Raw genomic sequence first — 12974 nt, forward strand, 5'->3', positions numbered from 1 at the left:
CAATAGGTCCGGAGGTCCCCTTGTCTCGCGTTCCTTCTGATCACGGTCACTCAGATGTGCAAGTTAGTTCTCCTCGTGTCACACCTACACAGATCCCATAACATCCACCATTATGCCGCAGCCCCTCTCTAGAACCCTCACGATAATGTCGTGGAATGTCAACGGGCTAGGGCATAAAATAAAAAGCGGTATAGTTCTCCAATACCTATAGCGCCACTCCCCCGACATAGTATTGTTGCAAGAGACACATTTGGTGGGCAACACTTGTCAAGCACTTCAGAGAGTGGGTTATAGACTACTGGTACATGCGGGATTCACCTCTGGGTCCCAAGGCACGGGAATTCTTGTTAAAAAGAATCTAGCGCTCACTTACACAAAGACATGGGCTGACCCTCTAGGCCGCTTTGCACTTGTTGAGGCCGCCTGGTAGGGACGTCCTCTGAACATCATATCGGCATACCTCCCACCGGCCCTGGGCCAGGATTCCCTCCGAGACATGGGCGCCCGACTGACAGGCCTCCCTACCGGTACACTCCTCATTGGGGGGATTTTAACATGACGATGAGTGATGAACTTGACCGACAGCCCAGGAGCCGCTCACGCAGGCATAGTTCTGACCTTTCAGAGTTTGTACAAGCGATGGGACTTGAGGATGTTTGGAGAACCTATTACCCTGATACACCTTATTTCACGCATTATTCTAACGCACACAACAGCATGTCCCGGATCGACTATTTCTTCTGCCCCACAGCAGACATTGGCTTCTTCAAAAGACCCAAGGGTCTTCCCCGAGGCATCTCTGACCACTCTCCTCTTAGTGTGGATCTAAAGTACCATCACCATTTCACCCGAGGTCCCATAATCATCAATCCCTGGCTTTTGCAGATTCCAGACATTAAAGACAGCCTGATTGAGCATACTGACTTCTATTTTACAGAAAATGTTGGATCGGTACGCTCAGCAGTCACGATCTGGGAAGCATACCTAGCGGTTATTAAAGGTAGGGCTCTAGCTCTCAAACTTGGATATCTGCGGAAGCACAATGAACAGATCCTTCAGGCTGAATCTGACCTTCTTCGTCTTGAAATGTCCCACAGCACTGCCCCTCGGCAGAGACGGCCTGCCATACCCGAGCTCGGCAACTCGACTATAAGGCACTGGCACAGGAAAAGGCACAGGCTCGATTACTTCACACATGCCACCGTGTATATGAATTCGGTGACCGTGCGGGGAAGATGTTTGCTTGGCTGGAACGGCATGAACAGGGAACTAGATGGGTGTTGTCCATTGCGAGACCGGATAGGTCAATAACCGTAGATCCGCAGGAAATAGCGGAGGCTTTCGCCGACTATTTGGCACTTATTTATTCTGCTGGAGCGCGCTATACCTCGGAGGAGTCCAGACAACTCATAGAGTAGATGCACCTACCTACTCTCTCAGAGACTGAAAAAGAGACGCTAGACGCTGACATTACGGCGGACGAGCTAACTACAGCCCTTTTTGCCATTAACTCTGGCAAAGCTATGGGTCCCAATGGAGTCCCCATTGAATTTCTGAAAGGCATGGCTCCCGGAATCATCCCACACCTCATTAACATGTTTGAAGATAGTCGAGATAGTGGTACCCTACCACTCGATCAAAGACTGGCCTCCATAGTGGTCATCCTCAAGCCGAATAAACCACCCACCGACTGCGGTTCCTATAGACCAATCTCTCTGATTAGTGCGGAGGCCAAGATCCTGGCTAAGCTTCTGGCCAATCGGCTCCTCGTCGTGCTTTCCTCCTTGATCCATGACGACCAGTCGGGTTTCCTCCCGGGACGCAATACGGCCCTGAATCTACGAAGGGTCAATAATGTTCTGAGTCGGCAGCCTTATATACAGGAAGATGCAGCCATTCTGTCCCTCGACGCCACAATGGCGTTCGATTCGATCAAGTGGTCTTATCTCTTTGAGGTCCTGCTCAGATTTGGCTTCGGGCCCAAGTTTATCCAATGGGTACGACTCTTATATACAGACTTATTGGGCCAAGTGCGTGTCAATAATCATATGTCTCGACAATTTAGGCTCCACAGGGGGACCCAACAAGGTTGCCCCTTGTTACCACTACTGTTTACCCTGACCCTGGAGCCTCTGGCCCACTGGGTCCGCACGGACGTCTCCATTAGAGGCCTCCAATGGAATGACGAGACAGCCGACAAAATTTCCCTCGATGCAGATGATATCCTGGTATATGTTTCTTCCCCCGGTCCTCTATTATTAGTCTATTCCATGTCCTCACCAACTTCGGAAAATATTCGGGTTATTCGATCAATTGGTCTAAATCGGTATTATACATGCTGCACGGCCCCCTGCCCCTGTTGCCCCAAGGGTTTTCCATTACGGTGGCCCAAGATGGCTTTAAATATTTAGGTATCTTTGTCACCTCTGATCCTACAGTGTTCCATGACCGGAACCTATTAGGTCCCCTACGCAGGATGCACAGTGACGTAGCTCATTGGCGATCTCTACCACTCTCCCTCCCTGGTAGGGCGGCCTTATTTAAAATGCTGGTGCTCCCGCGCTTCTTGTGTACCCTACAGAACTGTCCCTTTCCGGTTCCTAACTCCTATTTCAATGCTGTGGAGACTGAAATGCAGCTTCTGTTGTGGGATGGCGGGGCGGCCCGCATCGCCCTCCACAAGCTTACCCAGAGTTGGTATGACGGAGGCATCGCTTTGCCTAATCTGCGCCTCTATTATTGGTCGTCGCAACTGGTGGCCACTAACCACTGGATGCATGGCTCGCCCCTGGATCCGGCCTTCCACCTGGACAGATATCAGACTGGGCGGGAGGGTTATCTAGGGGCCCTCTACAGCAAACCGGTCAGGAAGAGGAACATAGGACCCATGGCATAAACAGTCGCAATATGGCACGAGGCCAACAAGTGTAGGGGCTAGTCGAATAAACTTACCAAAGCAACACCACTATGGTCGTCGCAACAACTTGGCTCCATTTGCTTCCCCTTGGGATTTGATAGATGGGACACAATAGGGATTTCGACTGTGGGAGACCTAGTACACAGAGGCAAGCTACTGACGTTTGCGGACTTGCAACCCAAATACACACTCGCACGGACAGAATCTTTCTGCTATCTCCAAATCAAACATGCCGTCCTCACCGCCATCCCTGACCTCTCCTCTCCTCCCTACCTGAGACTTCCCCCTTGGAGGATAGAACTGCTCTCGGAACCTCTCCCAGCAAAGGCCATATCCTACACCTATCGTAAACTCTGTAACAATCTCCCTGACACCTTCCAGCCCCTACGAGACAAATGGCAGGCAGACCTAGGCCTATTAGAAGATGAGGAATGGTGGTCGGCCCTGATGTCCTCTAGAGAGACAGCAATCAACCATCGGTTCCGATAGATCCAAATAAAGGTTTTACATAGGGCCTACCTGTTCGCTACTCTACTGGCCAGAATCGGGAGGCGCCCTGATGAGTTATGTCTAAGGGGCTGTGGCCAGATTGGCACCTTCTATCATGTCTTATTGGACTGTCCAGTAATACAACAATTCTGGGGGGGAACTGCTCGAAAAATGAGGGACTCCCTGGGAAAACCCATCCCACTGTCGCCAAAAGAAAATGTCCTCAATATATGGGGGGCCACGGACCTGAACGAATTGGAACTACAGTGGCGGCGTTGGGTTTCCTGATTGCTAAACATTCAATTGCTATGAAGTGGGGCTCTGCTGAAAGGCCGCTAGTGGTGGGTTGGATGGCTGAGCTGGACAGCATGCTGGCTGAAAAAACTGTGTATAAACTTAGAGGCTGCCACGTAAAGTGGGATAAGAAATGGGGCCATTGGAATAAATACTGTTGTGAACGCTGTGAATCTCCGACAACGGAATTAGCCATGGACCGAGCTGGACCCTTAAATCGAACTGTACACTGACTTATCATTTTGATTATTATGTATCTTGATTCTACTGTGTCCTTTTATGTGTGACTGGATTATTGACTCTGCTTTTTCTTTTCAATAAAATCTTATGTTAAAAAAATAAATTTAAAAAAAAGCCATAGATGTTGCTGGGAGTGCCCCAGCCACACCCATTGCAAGCCCCTTTAATTCAGAAAACTGCGTTGAAGAGAAAGATATTTACAAGGCAACATTAAGCCAAAAAGGTGGCTTAGTGCTGTCTGGTAAATAAGGAGCCGGATCCTGTGCCACAGGAGTGTCACAAAAAGTGATGAAACAGCGGCGCAAGAGGCTTATGAATAAGCCCTATTGTTTCTTGTACTGATCAGGGGTATCTCACTTTAGTTTACGAAAACAGTCCTCAGAGTCATTATCTGCTCATAAATGTGCCAAATTTATTATGCACTTGTTTGATTCCCATGCTGACGCCTGAGCAGTAGGAAGGAGGAGAGAGATGCATTTCGCTGAGGTCTCCAGAGCCACACACCCTCCACTCACTGCACCTTGAAATTTCCCAGCGGCCCATCTGTTTGCTTCTCTCATAGGGTGACATTCTTGTCTTTGAGCGGCGCGCTCAGAGTCTCACGTAGAACTTTGTATGTTACCACTTCTTTTGTAGCATTCTACTGCATGTTTATTAATTCTGTGTATCTTCCTCCAAAGAATGCTAAGTTTGCCACACAGAAAGAAGCTCCCTTTGTGGTGGAAACATCAGACATCGGTTCAGACATCTTCGCTGGAGTGGAGGCCAAAGGGATAAGCAGCAGGTACAGTGCTGTGCGCCTGGGAGTAGATGTCAGCGTCAACATTGACGTCACGATGATTGGCGTAAAGCTATGAAGAGGCGGTGTTTCAACTATGCACTATTTGAGTGACAGAAAATAGCAAACCTTTCTTTTTCTCTTTAACCCCAAAGGATATATTGGCTTCATAGTAATTCCTACTAATCAAATATTTAAAGGTTTACAGCCACATGCATCAAGCTAAAAACCGGTCGCAAACGGGCAGATTCTCAGAATCTGCCCCTTTGCGACCAGTATTTTTGCATTTGGGATGCATCATCCCAAATGCAAAAATCGCAATTTAAGGAATCTCTAAATTGAGATTCCTTAAATTGCGATTGCATTTAAGGAATCCCAAATTGAGATTCCTTAAATGCAGTGCATCAAAGTAAAAAAATTAGCAATTTCGCTAATAGGAGTAGCAAATTACCATAAAGTTGAACTTCATGGTAATTTGCAAAAACTTTGAAAAATGCACTTTTGTGCATTTTCAAAGTTTCATGTTGCTCCCACACATGCCCTTAGGGCATGTGTGTGCGCAACATATGTGCACAGATCAATTTCAGGGGTGCAACAGGGTGTCCTTTTGACACCCTGGCACCCTTTAAATTGCATTCTCAATTTGCGATTCTCTAATTGAGAATCGCAAATTGAGAATGTCTTCCCATTCCTTCCTTTGGGCCTCTAGGCCCATAGGAATGAATGGGGAGGTATTCCTTAATTGCGATACGCAATTTGCGAGTCGCAATTAATGAATGTTTAGAAATCGCTATTTTGTAAGTGATTTCTACATGCATAGGCTTTTGCGATTCTTAAAAATTGCAATTAAGGAATCGCAAAAGCCAACATTGATGCATGTGCCTGTTAGTCTCTGCGAAGTTGGTAAACAATGGTGAGGCAAATAACAACTCTGGTACTTCGCTCAGAATAACATAATATAAACGGATAGTCTTTGTGCATATGACGATGAGAAAAAATCACCATTTGTGAAAATGCTATGTTATAACCAGCGACTGAAGTGCATGAGAAAATTTAAAGTGGCGGCAAGACCAGTAAGCATGGGGGCGCAATCAGAGATGTGGCTACAAGAAACAAAATATTCTGCTTGTATTTTGTTGGTCTTTCAACTAGGGTGACCACATTTTGAAAAACAAATATCGGGACATTTTGCAAACATGAAGTACTGCTACAATTTTGCCAATGTTGGTCCCGATTCACAAAGGTAAAGTTAGACAAAAGTCTAACTTTACAACTTTCAGAATTCACAAAGGGCATTTACTACTCGTAAATGCCCTTTGTGAATGCCGAAAGTCGAACTTTATGACTTTCAGTATTCACAAAGTATTATAAGAAGAAGCCTTCACGAAGATGCAGGTAGATTAGAGTTTTCTTCTTTATTCAAAAGATAAGGTTTCTTAAGCCACAGAGCGGAGCAGTGTGTTCCCTCGAATTACGATCACCAACACCTGATCGAACCCACGGGAACACACGCTCCAAGAACATCAAAGCATTCTAAACAAAGCATTCTAAAAGGGAAGACATGTTACACATTCTTAAAGAACCAGACCACTACAACACCTCCCCCTTTATATAAAACAAAAACAAAAAACAAAAAAACAAAAAAAAACAGTTCAATAAGTCACAAAATCCCCAAACCTAGCAGGTAATCTAATAGTGCGCCCACTTCTAGCAGACCTGTCCCCCACGACATTCCTTACCACTGGAGCAGCGGCATTAGAAGAAGGAACAACAAAAGCACTGCCAGTAATACTGGAAGCAGGAGCAGCAACAACAATACTACCCCCTTGATCTTGCAACCAAAAAGTCAATTTCAATTCGTTAGAACAACTACTCTTCTCTTTTTTTTTTTTTTAATTAACTCAGCCTGGTCTTTTCGCAACTTGACTACCTGTCTCTTATTCCACCAACCTCTGCCGTTGAGGAAAACAGCCCCTTTACTAACCTTACAAACTTGAATCGGGTCATAAAAATGAGACTCACCTTTCTTAACGATAAAGGGTTTTTTGCATAACACCCAATCACCAACAGAAATATCAACATCATCCACCGACCCTTTACCGTCAAAATGTTTTTTCATCAGAGCCTGACTACGCCTCACCTTCTCCAACACACCAGAAGCCTGCACTTTCACCTCATTCTTACCGACCATCCAAGAAGGAAGAAGTAAGGATTTAACTTTTCTTCCCCTAAGTAACTCAAAGGGAGTTACCCCAGTGGTGCAATGTGGAGTCACATTGTAACTCCAAACCTTCTCTTCCAAAAATGAACTGACATCCAAACCAGACGCCACAGCAGTTTGAATCCCTTCTTTAAGAATCTTATTACCACGCTCCACCAAACCATTAGATGCGGGGGAGTACTTAGCGGCTTTCAGATGTTTAACATCAAGAGACCCCAAAAACGAACACATTCGATCCGACAAAAAATGAGTCCCGTTATCAGTGACTAAACACCTAGGAGCCCCTTCAACCAAAAACAATTTTTTTTAAAACAAAATTGTATTCTTAGTATTAGGCGCGTCCACAAACTTATAATACATCCACTTGGAATGATAGTCAACAGCCAGGATCAAATACCTACACGCCTCCGGAAGAATTAAATAGGGACCGGAAAAATCCAAACCCACCTTAACCCAAGCTTGCTCAGGAAACTCAGTAGGATGAAGAGACAACTTCGGAATCTTCCAGTGCTTATCAGAAAGCAAGCATTCTTCACAACCATCAATAAGTCCTTTAACCTGGGCTTCCAACCCCGGCCACCAATAATGCTGTCTAATCTTCATACAAGTTTTGGTTACACCAAGATGGCCTTCATGACCCATCTTAATAACTACATCCCTTAATTTAGAAGGGCAAAAAACACAGTTGATGGACAGAATGTAGAACAATTTCAAACATTCACCCCAGTACAAGGATCTGGGCCTAAATCCATCGTTTTTTTGCACTCCACACCACCCTGGGTTAGACACTGGCTATATGCAAATCAGCTCTGACCCTGTGCCCCATGGGAACAGTCCAGTCCGAACTACCAAGCCATGTCTTTCCCAGACCGGAATCAAGCATCCAAGGACCGGTTTCTGGCTATCAGCCTTCATCAGCCTGGATAGCTTGACTCCAGTGGTGTGGAGAGCCTAGGACTCACGTCTGAGTATACCCAGCACACTCCGGGTGAAAATTGCAAAAAACACAGTTGATGGACAGAATGTAGAACAATGTCATACATTCACGCCAGTACAAGGATCTGGGCCTAAATCCATAATTTTTTTGCACTCCACACCACCCTGGGTTAGACACTGGCTATATGCAAATCAGCTCTGACCCTGTACCCCATGGGAACAGTCAAGTCCGAACTACCAAGCCATGTCTTTCCCAGACCGGAATAAAGCATCCAAGGACCGGTTTCTGGCTATCAGCCTTCATCAGCCTGGATAGCTTGACTCCAGTGGTGTGGAGAGCCTGGGGCTCACGTCTGAGTATACCCAGCACACACGGGGTGAAAATTGCAAAAAACACAGTTGATGGACAGAATGTAGAACAATGTCATACATTCACCCCAGTACAAGGATCTGGGCCTAAATCCATCGTTTTTTTGCACTCCACACCACCCTGGGTTAGACACTGGCTATATGCAAATCAGCTCTGACCCTGTGCCCCATGGGAACAGTCCAGTCTGAACTACCAAGCCATGTCTTTCCCAGACCGGAATCAAGCATCCAAGGACCGGTTTCTGGCTATCAGCCTTCATCAGCCTGGATAGCTTGACTCCAGTGGTGTGGAGAGCCTGGAACTCACGTCTTCACCACAGTACAAGGCTCTGGGCCTAAATCCATCGTTTTTTTGCACTCCACACCACCCTGGGTTAGACACTGGCTATATGCAAATCAGCTCTGACCCTGTGCCCCATGGGAACAGTCCAGTCCGAACTACCAAGCCATGTCTTTCCCTGACCGGAATCAAGCATCCAAGGACCGGTTTCTGGCTATCTGTAATTTTCACCCCGAGTGTGCTGGGTATACTCAGACGTGAATCCCAGGCTCTCCACACCACTGGCGTCAAGCTATCCAGGCTGATGAAGGCTGATAGCCAGAAACCGGTCCTTGGATGCTTGATTCCGGTCTGGGAAAGACATGGCTTGGTAGTTCGGACTGGACTGTTCCCATGATGCACAGGGTCAGAGCTGATTTGCATATAGCCAGTGTCTAACCCAGGGTGGTGTGGAGTGCAAACAAACGATGGATTTAGGCCCAGATCCTTGTATTGGGGTGAATGTATGACATTGTTCTACATTCTGTCCATCAACTGTGTTTTTTGCAATTTTCACCCCGAGTGTGCTGGGTATACTCAGACGTGAGTACCAGGCTCTCCACACCACTGGCGTCAAGCTATCCAGGATGATGAAGGCTGATAGCCAGAAACCGGTCCTTGGATGCTTGATTCCGGTCTGGGAAAGACATGGCTTGGTAGTTCGGACTGGACTGTTCCCATGAGGCACAGGGTCAGAGCTGATTTGCATATAGCCAGTGTCTAACCCAGGGTGGTGTGGAGTGCAAAAAAACGATGGATTTAGGCCCAGATCTTTGTACTGGGGTGAATGTATGACATTGTTCTACATTCTGTCCATCAACTGTGTTTTTTGCAATTTTCACCCCGAGTGTGCTGGGTATACTCAGACGTGAGTCCCAGGCTCTCCACACCACTGGTGTCAAGCTATCCAGGCTGATGAAGGCTGATAGCCACGAAACCGGGCCTTGGATGCTTGATTCGGGTCTGGGAAAGACATGGCTTGGTAGTTCGGACTGGACTGTTCCCATGAGGCACAGGGTCAGAGCTGATTTGCATATAGCCAGTGTCTAACCCAGGGTGGTGTGGAGTGCAAAAAACAATGGATTTAGGCCCAGATCCTTGTACTGGGGTGAATGTATGACATTGTTCTACATTCTGTCCATCACCTGTGTTTTTTGCAATTTTCACCCCGAGTGTGCTGGGTATGCTCAGACGTGAGTCCCAGGCTCTCCACACCACTGGCGTCAAGTTATCCAGGCTGATGAAGGCTGATAGCCAGAAACCGGTCCTTGGATGCTTGATTCCGGTCTGGGAAAGACATGGCTTGGTAGTTCGGACTGGACTGTTCCCATGAGGCACAGGGTCAGAGCTGATTTGCATATAGCCAGTGTCTAACCCAGGGTGGTGTGGAGTGCAAAAAAACGATGGATTTAGGCCCAGATCCTTGTACTGGGGTGAATGTATGACATTGTTCTACATTCTGTCCATCAACTGTGTTTTTTGCAATTTTCACCCCGAGTGTGCTGGGTATACTCAGACGTGAGTCCCAGGCTCTCCACACCACTGGCGTCAAGCTATCCAGGCTGATGAAGGCTGATAGCCAGAAACCGGTCCTTGGATGCCTGATTCCGGTCTGGGAAAGACATGGCTTGGTAGTTCGGACTGGACTGTTCCCATGAGGCACAGGGTCAGAGCTGATTTGCATATAGACAGTGTCTGACCCAGGGTGGTGTGGAGTGCAAAAAAACGATGGATTTAGGCCCAGATCCTTGTTATGGGGTGAATGTATGACATTGTTCTACATTCTGTCCATCAACTGTGTTTTTTGCAATTTTCACCCCGAGTGTGCTGGGTATACTCAGACGTGAGTACCAGGCTCTCCACACCACTGGCGTCAAGCTATCCAGGATGATGAAGGCTGATAGCCAGAAACCGGTCCTTGGATGCTTGATTCCGGTCTGGGAAAGACATGGCTTGGTAGTTCGGACTGGACTGTTCCCATGAGGCACAGGGTCAGAGCTGATTTGCATATAGCCAGTGTCTAACCCAGGGTGGTGTGGAGTGCAAAAAAACGATGGATTTAGGCCCAGATCCTTGTATTGGGGTGAATGTATGACATTGTTCTACATTCTGTCCATCAACTGTGTTTTTTGCAATTTTCACCCCGAGTGTGCTGGGTATACTCAGACGTGAGTCCCAGGCTCTCCACACCACTGGCGTCAAGCTATCCAGGCTGATGAAGGCTGATAGCCAGAAACCGGTCCTAGTTCGGACTGGACTGTTCCCGTGAGGCACAGGGTCAGAGCTGATTTGCATATAGCCAGTGTCTAACCCAGGGTGGTGTGGAGTGCAAAAAAACGATGGATTTAGGCCCAGATCCTTGTACTGGGGTGAATGTATGACATTGTTCTACATTCTGTCCATCAACTGTGTTTTTTGCAATTTTCACCCCGAGTGTGCTGGGTATACTCAGACGTGAGTCCCAGGCTCTCCATACCACTGGCGTCAAGCTATCCAGGCTGATGAAGGATGATAGCCAGAAACCGGTCCTTGGATGCTTGATTCCGGTCTGGGAAAGACATGGCTTGGTAGTTCGGACTGGACTGTTCCCATGAGGCACAGGGTCAGAGCTGATTTGCAGATAGCCAGTGTCTAACCCACGGTGGTGTGGAGTGCAAAAAAACGATGGATTTAGGCCCAGATCCTTGTACTGGGGTGAATGTATGACATTATTCTACATTCTGTCCATCAACTGTGTTTTTTGCAATTTTCACCCCGAGTGTGCTGGGTATACTCCAGGGGCGCAACTAGGTCTTAATTTCGGGGGGGGCTAACATGGCAGAGGAAGGGGCGTGGCTAATGTAAATCAATGGGGCGGAGCTAAAATGGCAGATAATCAGGATCGGTTAATGCTCAGGTCAAGCTGAGAAAAAAATTTGGTGAATTCTACATTTGAAACTGGACAACAATTAAAGCACACATTTTTGTTAGTTTGATGCATTGCCCCCCAAAACCCATACTCACCCTGAATCTTAAAATTACCCCTGGCACACCAAAACACATACCCACGCTGAACCCTAAAATTAACCCCTTCACACCCTAAAACCCATACCCGCCCTGAAATCTGTAATTACCCCTGGCACCCCAAAACCCATACCCATCCTATCCCTAAAATTATCCCTCCCCGGCACCCCAAAACCCATACCCACCCCACACCCTAAAATTACCCCCTGGCACCCCAAAACCCAATACCACCCTGAACTCTAAAATCACCCCCCTGGAGCCCCAAAACCCATACCCGCCCTGAACCTTAAATTACCCCTGGCACCCCAGAAACCATACCCATGCTGAACCATAAATTCCCCCTTGCCCCCCAAAATCCAAACCCACCCTGAACCTTAAAATTACCCCAGGCACCCCAAAACCCATACCCATGCTGAACCATAAATTCCCATCTGGCACCCCATACCCACCATGAACCCTAAAATAGCCCCCTGACATCCCAAACCCACACCTGCCCTAAACGCTAAAATTACCCCTGGCACTATAAAACACATACTCACGCTGAACCCTAAAATTAATCCCATGGCACCTCAAAACCCACACCCACCCTGAACCTTACAATTACCCCTGGCACCCCAAACCCCATACCCATGAACCCTAAAATTACCCCTGGCACACCAAAACACATACCCACGCTGAACCCTAAAATGTCCCCTGGCACTCCATACCCACCCTGAACCATAAATTCCCCGCTGGCACCCCATAACCTATACCCACCCTGAACCCTAAAATTGCCCCCTGACACCCCAAAACCCACACCTGCCCTGGACCCTAAAATTACCCCTTTCACACCAAAACACATACCCACGCTGAACCCTAAAATGTCCCCTGGCACCCCATACCCACCCTGAACCCTAAAATAGCCCCCTGACATCCCAAAACCCACACCTGCCCTAAACCTTAAAATTACCCCTGGCACCCCAAAACCCATACCCATGCTGAACCATAAATTCCCCCCGGCACCCCATAACCTATACCCACCCTGAACCATAAATTTCCCCCTGACACCCCAAAACCCACACCTGCCCTGAACCCTAAAATTACCCCTGGCACACCAAAACACATACCCACGCTGAACCCTAAAATGTCCCCTGGCACCCCATACCCACCCTAAACCCTAAAATAGCCCCCTGACATCCCAACACCCACACCTGCCCTGAACCCTAAAATTACCCCTTGCACACCAAAACACATACCCACGCTGAACCCTAAAATGTCCCCTGGCACCCCATACCCGCCCTGAACCCTAAAATAGCCCCCTGACATCCCAAAACCCACACCTGCCCTAAACCCTAAAATTACCCCTGGCACCCCAAAACCCATACCCATGCTGAACCATAAATTCCCCCCGGCACCCCATAACCCATAC

At 47.6% G+C, this 12974-nt stretch overlaps 1 protein-coding gene across 1 annotated transcript in view; it reads left to right on the forward strand.

Moving 5' to 3' along the window:
* TECTB (tectorin beta) overlaps positions 1 to 12974 on the forward strand; it is a 197909-nt gene that overhangs the window by 103149 nt on the left and 81786 nt on the right. The window contains exon 6 of the mRNA XM_086920285.1: positions 4621 to 4724. Coding sequence (XP_086776411.1) covers positions 4621 to 4724 — 104 coding nt within the window. The remainder of the gene's footprint in view (positions 1 to 4620; positions 4725 to 12974) is intronic.

Source organism: Lissotriton vulgaris, chromosome 5 (assembly GCF_964263255.1).
Source record: "Lissotriton vulgaris chromosome 5, aLisVul1.2, whole genome shotgun sequence".
In the NCBI taxonomy this organism is placed as follows: Eukaryota; Metazoa; Chordata; class Amphibia; order Caudata; family Salamandridae; genus Lissotriton; species Lissotriton vulgaris.